This window comes from Dichomitus squalens, assembly GCF_000275845.1.
Source record: "Dichomitus squalens LYAD-421 SS1 unplaced genomic scaffold DICSQscaffold_5, whole genome shotgun sequence".
NCBI lineage: Eukaryota > Fungi > Basidiomycota > Agaricomycetes > Polyporales > Polyporaceae > Dichomitus > Dichomitus squalens.
This window is the reverse complement of record NW_006766887.1, coordinates 840,819-855,723: the sequence shown is the minus strand read 5'-3', so window position 1 is coordinate 855,723 and position 14,905 is coordinate 840,819. Positions and strand designations below refer to the sequence as shown.

Here is a 14,905-nt window from a genome sequence, read left to right as displayed (position 1 = left end):
GTGTACATCTCCGTTGTTCGTGACAGCAATGGGTGCTTCGGTCGGACCGGGTGAGATGGCTATGTATGTACGGTGCGGATAGGTAGGGCGCGCATGCCGGGAGCGCCTTTCTCGTCTGCTTCTACGGCCAATGAAGTGCGCAGAACCCTCGCGCACCTGCCAATTGGGCATCGCCGGACGTGGGTGGCGGTGAGGGCGGTGGATTCGGGGGTGAGACAGCGCGCTGTCTCGATTCGCCCGCGCTGCACCGCACCCTTCCTGCGCGTTTCTCTCAATACCATCACCAGCAGCTTGTTGCTCCTGTCCCTCACACGCCCCACGGACGGCTCTACAACACGCCAGCTCAACGCGTTCTCTCCCAGTCCTCCGCTGCGGCACCGGACGCAGGTCCCACCCCGTGCTACATACGCTTATATCTGCCGCCTCTCTCACGCACGCTCACGACTGCCCGCTCGGGTCCCTCTCCTGTCCAGTCGCTGTGATTTTGATTTGTCTGGGGCCATAATCACACGTATACCCGCTTGCTTGCGCGTCCGTGACACCATGGCCGTCCTGTCGCTCCCGCTCACGTTCTCGAATTCGTTCTGGTCGGAGGATTACCGTAAAGGGTTGGAGGTCTTGTATGCCGAGCTGGAGAAGGTACGTGAAGCCTCCTTCTTGAAGTGACGAAACGTGTAGCTTATGGCGGCGTCGTGCTTGCAGGGGATTGCGGAGAATGCTGAAATCGCCCAGTTCATTCGCGTAAGTCTCATTCACCCAGACGTTTGCACCAGAGACGGCTGCGTTGGCGAGGTCGCGGATGCATAGTGCTCCTGTGTCTCGTGGTGCGGTATAGAAGATACCCTGCAAAGTCTAGACTGCCCGCGGCAGCGAGGTCATTCAAAGCGCAGACCTACGCTTGAACAGTATGTGGTGGGCCACAACGAGCGCATGATTGTGTCTAGCGGCCGGACTACACGACTCAGTGGCATGTACGCGTACATGTCCGTCAGGAGGCCACTGTCTCTGTACGCGCAGCCACTCAGACCATATGTCCGGTTTAGGTCGCCTCGCACAGTCCACCCCGCTGGACGGCACTTGGTGCATTCACCCATTCCACCGTATCTCTCGGCGCGGTGTCATGTTCCCCGTGTGCATCAACATTGCCATTAGCGCGTATAGCGTCATATTTTTGCATGGTGCTATTGCATCCCGGATGTTCACATTTCACTGCTATTCGTATATCTGTGGTGCTTGTTATTGATGTGTACTGACGCATTGTTTGTAGCAACGTGCTGCCGCAGAGCTGACGATTGGTGCAACTTTGAAGGCTGATCCGCCTGCTGGTACGTCTACAGTACTACAAAGGTCACCGGGTCCTCTAATCCACCTATTCACTAGGTTCCGTGTTCGAAGAGGATGATGGCGCGTCGTTGTTGATGGCCTTCAGGGGCATACGTGATGAGAGCGCGGCCCAGGGTACCCTTCACGAGAGTATAGCGAAGGAGTTGCAGACCAGCGTGATTGAGCCATTCGAGAAGTGGGCGGCCAGTCACAAGGTATGTCGGTCGCTGTTGGGGGCACGATTGACTACTTGACGCGTTTCCTCTAGGACCGCCTTCTCGCGAGCAAGGTGAACATGCTCGAGGGCTACATTCACAACTACGAAGTCGGTCTAGCTGAGGTATGTTGACCAAAATCACCATGCATGCATTCGAGTGCTCAGGCATGCTTCTAGGTTGCGAAACTCAAGAATGACTACCTCAATAAGACTCGTAAAGCGGACGAGGCCGAGGACGAGTACGTGTCTGTTCTTTTGGCAGAGTTCTAGACGCTGAGACTTCTCCAACAGCGCTCGGTTCGCCCCTATCACGCATCCCGTCGGTGACCAGTACACCACGTCGCCCAGATTGAAGCCTCTTGGCGCGAACCCTGTAGCTGTGCGCGCGCCACAGCGGCAAGCTACGATCTCCGAGCGCATCACCTCTCGCCTGAAGGAGTTCAGGCTGAATGCGTCAACCGGTTCCCCTCAACCGCCTCCCAAGCCAGAAGTGCACTTCGATGCGGATGAGGAAGAGCAGCACACGCCGAAGGTTGATAAAGGTAAGGGCCGCGCCAGCGACGTCGGCTCTGGAGTGAGCACGCCTCAACGCATGCTGTCGCCCCCGCCACTCGACCCGCCGATGCCCCCCGCCAAGGTGGCGCCGCCTCAGCTCGAGACGAACCCGGTGCCGCCGCCTCCGCTCCCCCCTTTGAACATCGCAGGCGTGCTGATGACGCCAGCTGAGGTCACCGCGATGTTGAAGAAGGCAAAGGAACAGCTGCCCCTGCGTCCCGTGCGCTTCCCGCTGCTCGGCGAGTACCAAGACTGCTTCTCGGGCGAGGAGTTCGCGAGCTGGCTCAACGACAACGTCAAGGCGTTCAACGGCAACCTCGACCACGCCGAGGTCGCGGCGCGCGTCCTCACCGAGAAGCACAACCTGCTTCGCCGTCTCGGCGAGCTCGGGAACGACTTCGAGAACGCCGACGACGCGTACTACCAGTTCCGCCCGCGCGCGTTCAGCCTCGACGCCCCGCCCGCCGCCGCGAACAACGGCAAGCTCTCCGCGGGCACCCCAGCCCAGGTCCTGACCCCGATCGAGCAGCGCTTGTCGCCGCTCGCGCAGAACGTCGTTAACCGGACCGGGGGCCTCGCTAGCCTCGTGTCGAAGGCGTTCGCAGGCAACGGCGAGCCGGCACACGTCCGTGCGCGCCGCGAGGCGGACAACGCGGACAAGGAGTACCGCGTCGCCGTGCGCAAGCTCGACCGGCAACGCCTGGGCCTCGAGGAGCGCATCGAGGAGACGCTCAAGATCCTGCAGAAGTGGGAGCTCGACCGGCTGCGCGCCGTCAAGACGGCGCTCACGCAGTACCAGGCGACGCTGGGCAAGCTCGCGGGCAACTACAAGAGCTCGAGCGAGAAGGTCGAGACGCTCGTCGCGGCGTACCAGCCTGAGCAGGACGTGAAGGTGCTGATCGAGCGGTACCGCACGGGGCCGTTCCGGCCTGTCGCGCAGGTGTACGAGTCGATCTCGCACGACGAGAGCGATGTCGTGTTCGGGATCGACTTGCGGCGGTGGGCGGACAGCGCGTATTGGAACGTGGCTAATCCTGCGGAGAGGAAGGAGGAGCTTCCGTCTGTGTTGCTCGCTCTCCTTGGTGCTCTCGAGGAGGCGTACGGCACGCTGCCCAACGATGGCGGTACGTGTGTCGCCTTCCGCTGTATACGTGTGGATGCTGACCGCCGGTGCAGAGAAGCGCAAGACGTGGATTTACGAAGTCCCGCTCCCAGCCGTGCACCACCTCCGCGAGACCCTCAACGCTGTGCCGCCGGAGGAGGACATCCCGCACGACTTGCTGCAGAAGTACGACGCGCCGGTGCTGGCGAGTGGTGTCAAGCTGTGGGCGCTCGAGCTCGACCCGCCGCTCTGCATGTACGAGGGCTGGGACGAGCTGCGTAAGCTGTACCCCACTGTCGGCAGCAACAAGAACGAGCTCAAGCCATCGGACGAGCAACATATTCAGGACGTCCAGAACGCGCTGCTCAAGCTGCCGAAGATTCATTTGTTCGTATTGGACGCTCTCATCAAGCACTTGAAGGAGTGAGTATTCAATTTTGCTTGCACGATCTTCGTGGACTGACCAAGCTTTTCGACAGTCTCATCAGGTCGACGTCGGAGTCTGAGACCGAGTCGAACGAGGTGTATGTCACCAAACTGGCATTGAGCATGGGTCGTAGTATGTTATCAATTCTTGCGAGCCTTGCCTCCTCCACTCACATGCCATCCTATAGCTATCCTCCGGCCCAAGCAGGAGACACAGTACTCTATCCAAGATCGCCACCCTACCTGTATGCGTTGTGTCCATTCCTTCGAGTACTCGTCTGACCGCTTTTACAGTGCTCTTCATGGATCTGGTCAACAAGTACGATGAAATCTTGCCTCCTGCCATCCTGAAAAAGAAGCGTGAATCCGACCGGAAGGTTCCTGTCCGTCGCCGTACCCGTCCTGTCGACATGCGCATGTCTCGCTCGCGCATCTCTGCCGGTGCAGACCTCAAGGAGCTCCATGTCCAGCAGCTTCAGCAGCGCGGAATCAAGGTCAACAAGAGTGCCGCTAGCGTCACGTCAGCCTCACCGCCTCCCTCCTCTACGGGCTCCCACCCTGTCTTACCACGTGTACCTGAGAGCCCGGCGCATTTTGTTGACGAACCTCAGGGCATCCATGACGAGCCTCTGAGCATCCACGATGAGCCACAATCCATCAATGCGGAGCCTGAGGAGCTTCCATCCATCCCGCCCCCGCCTCCGCCTCAGCCCGGCGACATCGTCTTGGATGACGCCAGAACCCCTCCCGACTTCAGCAGCATCCCCCCACCTCCGCCGCTGCCCAAGAACATCCCTCCCCCGCCTCCGCTCCCCACCCAAAGCGCGACGCCCCCTCCCCCGCCCCCAGGCGTCCCGACGTTCAAGGAGCCCCCTCCGGAGACCGACGACCTCCCGCCCCGCCCCCAGTTCAAGGAGCCCCCGCCCGAGCCGGAGTCTCCCCCGCCCGCGCGCCCCGCACACTTCGCCGAGCCGCCCGCCTCGCCCACGCTCGCCCCCGCGCCCCGCGCAGTCCCCGCCGCGCTCAGCCGCTCCGTCTCGCCCCGCATCACGACGCCCACGGGCTCGCGCAGCCCGTCGCCCACGAAGAGCGTGACGCCCACGAGCGCGTCCGGCCCCGGGTCCGCGTCGGGGATCGTGCGCGGCCCGCGCCTCACGCGCGGGCCCCGCCCGTCGAACGCGAGCGGGACCGGGACGGCGAGCGCGATGCACCGCCAGAGCCTCGCCGGGCGCCCGGGGTCGCCCGGGTCGCCGCCGGGCAGCGGCCAGGGCGTGTTCCCCGCGGGCAACGGGCAGAACGGTGGTGGCGGGGCGGGTCTGCGGAGGGCGGGCTCGGGGACGCGGTCGGTGAACGTGAACAAGCGGAGCAGCATCAGCAGGGTGTCGGAGCTCTCGCGGAGGACGATGGCGAGCGACGCGGAGGATGAGATCATTCAGTGAGGTCCGAGGTCGCCTTGGGTGCTGTTTGGACAGGTAGGCCCTGGCGGTCGCTGTGGCTATGGGTTTGGGCATGGAGAGCGATTTATCTACGGTGTTCGATCTTAGTTGTTGTGGCGGACTGTTGCAGATGTGCTTGATGAGTGCAAGTACGGGGCTGACTCCTGGTAGTCTGTGAAGCTACGGCTTTGGTTATGTTGACATTCACATATGCTCTTGACGATATCTATGTTATAACGTCCCATGACTTCCATTTTGCACAGAAGACCTGGTTCTCACGTATCGACATGACCCGGGGCACTGTCTATCCCCAGAGAGGCTGCTCAGACCAGCAGTAGCTGATGACTGTTTTGGTTTGCCAGAACGGATGTGCGTCGTGATTGCAAAAGAAAAGACCGCCTGTAGCGGGGACTTCCACCGCACGTCGCTAGAAGTCGACGCAGGGTCACACCAGCATTCGCAAACGTCCAAAGAAGCGAAACTGCCATGAATCATGGATCATAATACATGTCATGCAATACGAATTAAGAGGCACATACGACAAAGTGATACAGTGTACAAATCCTGACAGGATACGAGACAACCGAGAAGCAAAGACCAAACAAGACGAAAGAAGGCTCTTACACCTCTTGAGAGGCGCCCTCCTTCTTGCCCTTGTTGGATTTTGAGGGGAGGAGCTCAGGGTTGATGTGGGGGACGACACCACCCTGCGAGATGACAACATCACCGAGGAGCTTGTTCAACCTTGATGATGGGTGAGTTGGATGCGCAAAGACAACAGTCAGATCAATTGGACGTACTCCTCATCGTTACGGATGGCGAGCTGCAAGTGACGGGGGACGATACGCTGCTTCTTGTTATCACGAGCGGCGTTACCTGCAAGCTCGAGAATCTCGGCAGCAAGGTACTCAAGGACGGCAGCGAGGTAGACTGTGCAGAAGATGCATCGCATTGGATGTCAACCACATGATTTAAAACCTTAGATAAGAGGGAACGCACCAGGAGCACCTGCACCGACACGCTGTGCGTAGTTGCCCTTCTTCAAGAGACGGTGAACACGACCGACGGGGAATTGGAGACCGGCCTTCGCGGAACGGGACTGGGACTTGCCGGCCTCACCGCCAGCCTTGCCAGAGGAGGACTTGCCACTATGTATCGGTTGAATGTAAGTGAACGACGCGTCAGGTTGTTGTATGTGGATGCGTACGCCTTTCCCTTGCCAGACTGCGAAATCTAAGTCAGTATGCGCCGCAAAGCGAGTGCATTCGATGTATACGCACCATATTTGCTTGTTAGAGGTACGAGAGGGTAGATAGGGCGTGAGGATAGTGGTGGAAGAGGGGAGGGACGCGAGTTGAGGAAACGCGAAGCCGGCTGTGAGTTATATCGCAGGGGCCGATTGTAACTCCGCCCTGCGAGTAAACAAAGGTCGCGCGCGGGCCACGTGACAGACGCGTCTGGGGTTATGGGCGTCTGGTTTGGCGCTGAGAGGCGCCTCGAGGCTGATCGAACTCCGGAGAGAGTCTGGGCAGGTGCAGGTGGCTGTGGGGACCCAAGGAGGACTCGGGTTCCACTCCACGCCCTGCACGCAGGCTTCACTTCGAGGGCGACCTGGTCGTGCTGCTCGCCTGCAACGCAGAACACATCCCTATTAATACTGTGCCCGCTTCCTTCCTGCCATGTCTCTTCCCCCATACGTCCCCCGTCCTCCCGTCGCTCCTCCGGCGCCTCACATGAGTCCCGTAGCCCCGACCCACGACCAGGTGCGCCGTTCTCTTCTCTCGACCGAACTATGGCTGATCGCTTCCCTTATCTTCTGATAGGTGCCCGTGCTCTATGTTGTATGTCGTTTCTTTTATTCCAAACGTCTTGATGCCTCATTCCCTTGCCCCACATACAGATGGTCGTCTATGCTGTCGTCATCTTCGCCGCTTGGGTTATGCCTGGAGCCAGGATGATCATCACCCCCCTCAAACTGTTCACGATAGGATGGCATGAGCTGTGTCACATAACATTAGTGCGTCCACCCTGCTCCGCCTACTTCTCCCTGTCCTAGACCGACGTCTCCAGGCCGTCTTAACGGGAGGGTCCGTCATGAAAGTGTGCATAGACCCCGACGCAGGCGGGGCCACCATCGTCTCCGGCGGCCATCCCCCGACCATCCTCGCCGCAGGCTACGTCGGCTCGACCATCCTCGGCGGCCTCTTCATCATGGCCGGCTTTGACACCCTCGTCTCCAAGATCATGAGCTTCGTCATCGGCATCGGGCTCGTCGCGCCCTTGGCCCTCGTCCGCAACAAGCTGTACGTCCCTTTCCTCGCTTCCCTCGCGGTGCGGGGCCCCCCTCTGACAATCGATGCGTCTGTTCGCTTCCCTGGTCCTCCCCGCGCCTGCTGCCATGTGGGTTCGCGTCGCTTTTCATTGATCACGTGAACGGTGTTGCACTCGGCTGCGCGAAAGAACCATCCTGCTCACGGTCATCTGGGAGGGTCTCCTCATCGGGTTCTGGTTCATCGACCATGCGTGCGTGACTTTCTCGAATTTTGTTGCTCACAACAGCAGACGAGACGCATTATTCAGACAAGCATTACGATGGTACTGCTTGTTCATTGGTGTGATGAAGTACGTCATAGCCCGACTACCCTCCATTCAGTCACAGATAGCATTTTGACCGATGCACCTTCTCCCTTACAGCGCGCTGTACGTCGTCTGTGAGTCTTACCCAAACTCTATCCATGGAAGATCGCGCGTTGAAGCATGCGACCGAAGGGGACATCGCGGACGACAAGTACTTCCGCAAGGCCAACGACTCCGACGCGACCCAGTGGTCGATAATGTACCCCAAGACCCGCGCGCACGTCTGGGCCATCTTCTGGATAGCGTTCGAGGTCGCCGTCATCATCGGCTTCGTCCTCCTCGGCATCGCCGCGTTCAAGCGTACCCCAGACGAGATGGCCGCCGAGGCCGCGCAGTTCCTCCCGACATAGCCCCGGAAACCCCCCGTCCCTCTCTGGAAATGCCCCAAGCATCGTTCCGCATTCTCGTTGTCATTACTATCGCCCAGCAGCACACAAGCATCTGTTGCATATATACGCATCGTCCTCGTCGCTCTGCTCTGTATCCTTCTTTCCTCTGGTGTTCCGTTACTGTAGGTTATTGACCCGCGCCTGCGCCCCGCGCCCGGTCCTGCATTCTCCCCACTCACCCGCCCCGTCCACCCCAATGTAGCATCCCCCGCGCAGGACGTGTTGGGTTACTATCCCAAAACGCCCGCCACGTCCATGTCCCATCTCACGCCCAGCCCAACGTTATCTTCCGACCACGTTGCATATCTTCGTTCTACATATCTCACCACAAGTCCCAGCATTGCCCCCTCTCATACAGACCTGCGATACCGCCATATCTCCACATCAGCCGCATTTCCCTGACTTTTGCTGTCATCACGGATGGACAATATCTTTCTCCTCTCTTCAAGTGCTTGGTCTACTTACTGCGTTTCCTGCTAGAGACTCCGTCGCTTTTACAGCACTGCTTAACATCGTGCACCCACACGGTACAGCACACGTCTTTCTATGTGAACGTAGCCACGATGGGCGGAGAGGGCACTCGCGCTCGGTTCGCTCGTACCGTACTGCTGCTGTACCACCATCATCATTCTAAACGTGTGTATGACCTCAGACGTCTGCGGTGTCGGTGTGTGCTCCGACGAGAAGTCCGGCTAAATATGGTGGGTATTGTTCATGAATACAATCGGGGATATGGACGTCAGGACTCGATGCCGAGCCAGGTGGGGACGCGTCCTGCTGGGAGTCACGTATGGTTCCTGCTCCGCCGAAACGTCCACGCCGGTCGTATGAGGGCATGACGCAGATTAGCGAATAAATGATGCGGAGACCCAAAACAGATCGAGAGCGACGAGAGGGCGAAGGCGAGGCGCACAAGTGGATGTTGATGATATATATACAGTCCGTTTCGTCATTGTCATCGCGCCGTTCATGTTTATCGAGTCCGTGAGCGGTGATCATTGCGTTTGAGTTCAGCACGGTTAACAGCGACGGCATGTATGGTAAACAGAGCAGAGGTCAGGAGAGGCGCGGGCGTGCGATCATTTGCGGGATGCTCGCCGTATGACGGATGCGAGGACGAGTGTGCCGAGCGCTGCGACCCCTCCTACGATCGCCATGCCGATGTACCCATCTACAAGGGTGCAGGTAAGGAGGGACGTTGATATGTTGGTGGAGGACGGAGAGGCGTACCTCGCGTTACTCGGTTGTCGATGAGTCCCGCCAGGCTTTGCGCCTGGAGATTTGCGGGCTCCTTGTCGAGAAGCAAGGCTATGGCGATGAGGGATCGAGTGTAGGTGGGAGCGTCAAGAAACAGTTTGTGGAGCAGGCAGCAGAGGAGTCAGATGCGACGGTGCAGCGGAGGCAGGGAGGACGCACCGTTGAACCGCCGTGCTTCCTCGTAGTTGCCCATCTTATAGTGGCCGAGTGCAAGATAGTAGAGGCACTCCCTTCGCCGCGCGGGCTCAGCGCGATAAATTTCTACACAAAACGTTGCAATCAGGCACGTTCGCTCGAAAAAAACACAAAGGAGGTTGTGGCTGCTGCGCCTTAGCGCAGCTCAGCAGGAATGGCACATACCTTGCAGCAGCCTGACACCCTCGACCTGGTGTTCCCTCAGCGGACTCTTGACTAGTCCCCACGCATAGTTGAACTTCGTCTGAACAGTAACGTGCGATTGCGCGAGCTCCTTCTGGTACTGTAACCGGAGAACCTAATAACACAAGCGGCCACATAATGCGTTTCAGCGTTACAGGTGTTGATTATGTCCAGGTCCACCGCCGCGTGGTTAATGCTCACCTCGAGCTCGTCGTAGGATAGGGACTCTTCAGCGTCGGCAGCGTATGGAAGTTCTGTAGGCATGTTCGCATACGACGTCGGAACGTGAAGTCGAGAAGCAAATACGGGGACGGAGTGGACGTAGGACAATAGCTGAGAGGGACGCGAGAGGCTCCGGCAGCCCAATCGGGAAGGAACAGACGCCCATAACTGACGTTGCTGTGGCGGAGACACCCGATCGAGGCTTGGTTCCGCACCTCCGTCTCCGTCTTCCGAGTCTGCTGGGCTGTAGTTCTCAACTATCTCGCGCAGGCCGCCATGGTTTCGCGGACAACTGAAGCGCCTGAGTCCGACAGGGACGTCACGCTGCCTGAGCCTCAGTCCAACGTGCAGCCCGAGCCATACACGAAGCACTTCAAAGTAGGCCTTGCTTCTTCCCCGCGCGGATGTGCGATGTGTAGACTCACTGAACACCTTCTCACCCGCATTCAGAACAAGCAAGTCTCAAAGTTTGTGGAGTACGTTCTATGTCACCGCTCGAGTCAGGACGTCGCTCACCCCGCTGGCACACCGACGTGCTGATACTATTATTAGGCCGTGTGCGGATGCGTCCAAGGCGTCCATGGATTGTATGAATAAGCATGACTATGACCGAGACAAGTGCTTGGACTATTTCCAAGCGTACAGGGACTGCAAGAAAGCTTGGGTGAGTTGGACTATTAGATACTCTCCGAGATTATTTTTCTAACGCCTGTCTTCTAGATGGAACAGCGCAAAGCTGACCGTAGAGCCGGCAAGGTAGTAGCCTAGCCCTTTGCTAGTTAGTCACTGCTTCTACTGCTTGTCTGTGGCGCAAATGACCTACTTCAAATACTCTCCATCTAGTATGGTCTTCTGTGCTATACTCAAAACGCGTGCTTTCTGGTGCCCTCCCACAGCTCTGCTTCCGGCATGTCTGACCAACTAAACTGGCTAGGGGCTGTAGCCACTTCATGGCATGTCATACGATCCAGTGTCTTCCCCTCAACTCTACGTTCACACTAGCAGCCGTCGTTCCCGATGACCGACCGAATGTAAGGTAAGTTTGTGAACCTTGCCCTTCTCCTCCGCATAGCCAGGTGCTCTCTCGCTGCTATCCGGTTTCCATTCATGATTTAATTTGCCTCTTCCCCGGTGCAATCTACCTGCATGCGCTGAGTCGCGCAAACGCTAGCCTGAGAGCACATGTCTAGGAACCAAATTGTCCAAGAAAGGTGACGGAAATATGTGAAACATATGTGTCAAAGAGACACGCAATCGTCCTGCATACCCCTCCCGAGAGTATACCTATCTCAGCCCTTGCTTCCCTTCACTCTTTCTGCTCCACCCAGTTGAGAGGTCCGAAACCCCTCGGGCCTAGGGCATGATCCAGCACCTTCATCATTTCAATGACTTTCTCGTCCTCCCACCTTCGCCCTACCACCTGCACGCCGACCGGCATGCCTGCCATCTTCTCGGCGTTGTATAGCCCACCGGTGCCGTGCCCGACGGCCCTATCGAGCGTGCCGTACAGCAGCCGCTCGAGAAGGGGCGAGCCGTGCCCAGGGCCGACCTTGGGGTTCGTCCATTCGGCGGTCGCAATGTCGGTCGTGCGGACGCGCGTGACGGGGACCACACCAACGGGGAGGTTCAAGACGTTGTAATGGCAAACCCCGGCGGCGATGGGGGAGACATACTTGCATGCCCTTCGCAATACCGCGTAGTCAGTATACCCGAAGTGGACGGTAGAACACGATGGGCCGTTCTCTCACCCGTGGGGCACTGCAGGCAATGCGATCACAGGAGCAATGATGCCGTCTAAGTTATGCTTCTCCCACACCTTTGGAGATAGTGTCAGCCATGAGCGCCGTCGGCGGGCGTACCGGGAGATGCCCCCCAAGTAGCGGGACGCACCTGCTTCTCGAACATACGCGCATACGCATTCCGTCGAACCACCGACTTGTGGTACTCTTGCACGGTTGTGTAACCCGTCCCGCGCGTGGTCCTGACAAACACGATGTCGCCTAAGATACATTTTGCAACCCATGCAATGATCATGCGCGCAATTTCTGTGGTAATTTCATGTCCCGCCGTCAGTCAGACAGCATGACGGGAAGGCAGGTGGCACGGACTTGGCAGCGAAGCGCTCAATATCGTTGTGGATATCCCCGGTTCCTAACATAGTTTGAATGTGAATACTATCGCGGGGCCGGGGAAACTGGATGCAGGGAACTCACCATCGGATCACCGTTGAGGGGTTCCTGCATCGTCCTGAGACCGTCGGCGGTTGTGATAGACATGTATATCTCCATTGCTTCTGCCGCTGTGGAAGACGTCAGAACTGCAGCCACACCAGTAAACGCGCAGTCGATGAATGCGTACCTTGTGGAAACTCGAATTCGACGCATTCATGCCCAGCCTTGCGGAGCGCCTCCACTGCCTTGAGCACGGCACGTTGGCAAGCGGGTGAAGCCTTCACGTAGCCATCTGAGACAAACCATTCACGTTAGTGATTTATGAGACTCGGTACAACTTGGTTCAGTAGTTCGTCGACAATTGCAGCCGTGGTAAGGCACGTTGACTGACTTATTGAACTCAACCGACGGCAGGGACCACATACACGAGGACAAGAAAGACGCACCGGACAAGTAATACCCGAGACGCAACTTTGCAGGAAGCCGGACGTCCCGGTACGACAGCGGGGCAGGGTCGAACTCCGCACCTTGTATCCCGAAGACCAGGCGCGCAGCGAGCTCAAGATCTTCCACGGAGCTGCTCCGTATGAAACGGGTTCACGATGCCCACGTGAGTGTCACGCACGAATATCAACAGGGACGCGGACGGGAGAAGAATGATGCCTCTTAGTATCTGCAAGGTTATCTGACAGTTGAGGGCGCTCCGTGCGGACTCACCGAGCCATTGGCCCCAGTGTAGAGCGGACACCTTCGATGCCAGGGTAGGTATCTGCGGAGCGGAGGTGTCAGCGCATGCACTTCCAACGAGCGCCGACGGCGAAGACGCCACAATGGAGAAGCACGCTCGGGTTCCGGGATGGTCGGGAATGCGTACCCTGTGTCCCGGTCATACTGATGCGACTCCAGCCGGGTTTGAGGGAATAGATACCGCACATTGACGCAGGAATCCTAGCGAGACGATCTAACGTCAGTCCTTGGCTGAATGGTTTCTGTTGAACACTACCGGAGGCTTCCGCGGATGTACTGACCTCAGTGAACCACCGATGTCGGAACCCCACCCGAGAGCGGAGCCGTCCATAGCGAGTAACGCAGCTTCGCCGCCGCTGGAGCCACCGGACGAATATGATTTGCTGTATGGATTCAAGGAACGTCCCCAGACAGGGTTTGCGCACTCAAAGAAGAACATCATTTGGGATAAGTTGGTCTTAGCAATAGGGATTCCTCCTGCCGCTCGAACCATCGCAACGACCTATCCCCAAGAAGCAACTAGTAAGGACCATGATGTCAAGGAACATACCGAATGTCGGAGGATGCACATGCTCTCACGACGAAAGAGGAGGATCGGCGAGGACCATTCATTTCGGCGAAACTCCACTCACATGCGCGTCCTCAGACGCGGGCTTGTCGGCATAGGACGAGTAGCCCATGGTGGTATCGTAGCCTTTGACGTCGACTTGTTTAGAAGAAAGGAAGAACACGCGTTAGTTGCAATGTGCAAGTGCAACCCAGGCAAATGACCAACAGATATCCTTGAAGCTCACGGGAACCCCGTGCAGAGGGCCCCGTATCTTGCCCGTTAATGTGAACTCTTCGTCTAGCGCCGTCGCTTCTGCGCGAGCCTGCGAGAAGAAGACTAGAGCGAACGTGGGGGGTTGAGCATGAGCATGGCTGTTTCGCCTTGGAATACGCAGAATGTATACAAACCCTCTGTCAGGCAGTTTGTCAAGCCTTGAGCTAAGACCGCTCGAGCGAGGTAGGCTTCGAGGACCTGAGACGCCGTCCATTCGCCCTGAGAGATGCGCTGGACAATCTCGGATGCTAGATGCGATGTCAGTTAGACGCTCTAGAGACAACAAGGTTAACGTTAACCTTACCGGTTGCACGTATGTATTGCTCCGTAGCGTCAGCGAAGGCTTCACCCCTGACCGCGGCGAGGGCTTCGGCCCGGGCAGCCTGCTTCCGCCTGGAAACTTGCTCGTAAACTGGTGAGAAGGGCCACATCTGCCAGTGGAGGAACCAAGGTTGAACAAGCTTCAAGGGATCGCTCATGCCAGCGCAGCCTCAATTTATACTCTCCCGGGCCCGCACGTCATTGATTGGGGTACTCGGTCCATGGACATCAAGATCGCACGCGCAACGGAACAGCTAGTACGCGAGATGACAATGCTCTCGAGCCAATATTTGACGACCCTGAGACACATACTCGCCAAGGCAGCACATACTGTCAATGAGTGCATTCCGCTGAAAACACGTGGCAACCACAAGGAAGAAGCTCCAGAGTCAGGGAGAAACCGATCTCGAGGGATGCACTCATGTGGGACGCAGGGGCTTTGGAAGGCTTTCATCTCGGCGCACCCCAGCCTGTGGCCACATGCCGACGCCGGACTTGGTTCTGTTTCGTTGAGGCTAGCTTGAGTGGGAAATCGCTGATGCTTCAGGAGACAACGTGCCGCGATCAATCACCACCATCCAATCAGCTTGTCAGCTCGTTCGAGAGGCGAGTCCGATGAAAACCCTCCGCGGATGCTCCATGTTGCCAACGCGCACGCCGATAGCGCACGAGCAGACGTTGTAGCCGGCTAGCCGCTCGCCCCTGCAAATGCTGTAGAAGGTGAGACTACCAGCTAGGGTTTCCCAAAAATGTTTCACACAAGCCCAAGGCCGCTAAGGCCTTCTCGTCGCATTGAACCCCCCATCTGAGCGCCGGCACATGACCGAGCTGTAGTCGGCCGTGAAACAATTTCGCCTCCACGCCTGGTCGCGGCCCGAATGGAGTCCCAAGTCTAGACTAA

The 14,905-nt window shown here is 58.0% G+C and overlaps 6 protein-coding genes across 6 annotated transcripts; 3 read left to right on the top strand and 3 right to left on the bottom strand.

Moving 5' to 3' along the window:
- Positions 1–543: 543 nt before the first annotated feature.
- Positions 544–5,062, top strand: DICSQDRAFT_125261 (uncharacterized protein; the record flags this gene model as incomplete). Its single annotated transcript, XM_007362991.1, has 12 exons — positions 544–639; positions 703–741; positions 945–971; positions 1,268–1,325; positions 1,381–1,538; positions 1,592–1,663; positions 1,718–1,779; positions 1,832–3,219; positions 3,272–3,620; positions 3,686–3,756; positions 3,812–3,868; positions 3,918–5,062. 12 exons carry the CDS (start codon positions 544–546, stop codon positions 5,060–5,062), a joined length of 3,522 nt encoding a protein of 1,173 aa, XP_007363053.1.
- A 472-nt stretch (positions 5,063–5,534) lies between these two features.
- Positions 5,535–6,390, bottom strand: DICSQDRAFT_81391 (histone H2A). The gene is made up of 5 exons (XM_007362990.1): positions 6,340–6,390; positions 6,267–6,283; positions 6,059–6,207; positions 5,860–5,989; positions 5,535–5,803 (listed from the first exon to the last, which is right to left on the bottom strand). Exons 1-5 carry the CDS (start codon positions 6,340–6,342, stop codon positions 5,680–5,682), a joined length of 423 nt encoding a protein of 140 aa, XP_007363052.1. The 5' UTR covers positions 6,343–6,390; the 3' UTR covers positions 5,535–5,679.
- Positions 6,391–6,882: 492 nt separating this feature from the next.
- DICSQDRAFT_101026 (uncharacterized protein) lies at positions 6,883–8,406 on the top strand. Its single transcript, XM_007362989.1, has 6 exons — positions 6,883–6,900; positions 6,960–7,076; positions 7,130–7,362; positions 7,520–7,681; positions 7,754–7,770; positions 7,829–8,406. Exons 2-6 carry the CDS (start codon positions 6,960–6,962, stop codon positions 8,044–8,046), a joined length of 747 nt encoding a protein of 248 aa, XP_007363051.1. The 5' UTR covers positions 6,883–6,900; the 3' UTR covers positions 8,047–8,406.
- A 370-nt stretch (positions 8,407–8,776) lies between these two features.
- On the bottom strand, positions 8,777–10,059 carry DICSQDRAFT_81385 (mitochondrial fission 1 protein). The gene is made up of 5 exons (XM_007362988.1): positions 9,922–10,059; positions 9,703–9,835; positions 9,502–9,603; positions 9,316–9,393; positions 8,777–9,256 (listed from the first exon to the last, which is right to left on the bottom strand). Exons 1-5 carry the CDS (start codon positions 9,982–9,984, stop codon positions 9,165–9,167), a joined length of 468 nt encoding a protein of 155 aa, XP_007363050.1. The 5' UTR covers positions 9,985–10,059; the 3' UTR covers positions 8,777–9,164.
- A 159-nt stretch (positions 10,060–10,218) lies between these two features.
- On the top strand, positions 10,219–10,710 carry DICSQDRAFT_144914 (uncharacterized protein; the record flags this gene model as incomplete). The annotated part of the gene is made up of 4 exons (XM_007362987.1): positions 10,219–10,320; positions 10,393–10,418; positions 10,495–10,606; positions 10,663–10,710. 4 exons carry the CDS (start codon positions 10,219–10,221, stop codon positions 10,708–10,710), a joined length of 288 nt encoding a protein of 95 aa, XP_007363049.1.
- Positions 10,711–11,248: 538 nt separating this feature from the next.
- On the bottom strand, positions 11,249–14,162 carry DICSQDRAFT_167412 (amidase signature enzyme; the record flags this gene model as incomplete). Its single annotated transcript, XM_007362986.1, has 12 exons — positions 11,249–11,624; positions 11,691–11,758; positions 11,833–11,987; positions 12,051–12,093; positions 12,156–12,241; positions 12,301–12,405; positions 12,560–12,690; positions 12,988–13,061; positions 13,493–13,566; positions 13,636–13,746; positions 13,818–13,931; positions 13,988–14,162. The coding sequence occupies 12 exons, from the start codon at positions 14,160–14,162 to the stop codon at positions 11,249–11,251; spliced, it is 1,512 nt and encodes a 503-aa protein (XP_007363048.1).
- Positions 14,163–14,905: the final 743 nt, after the last annotated feature.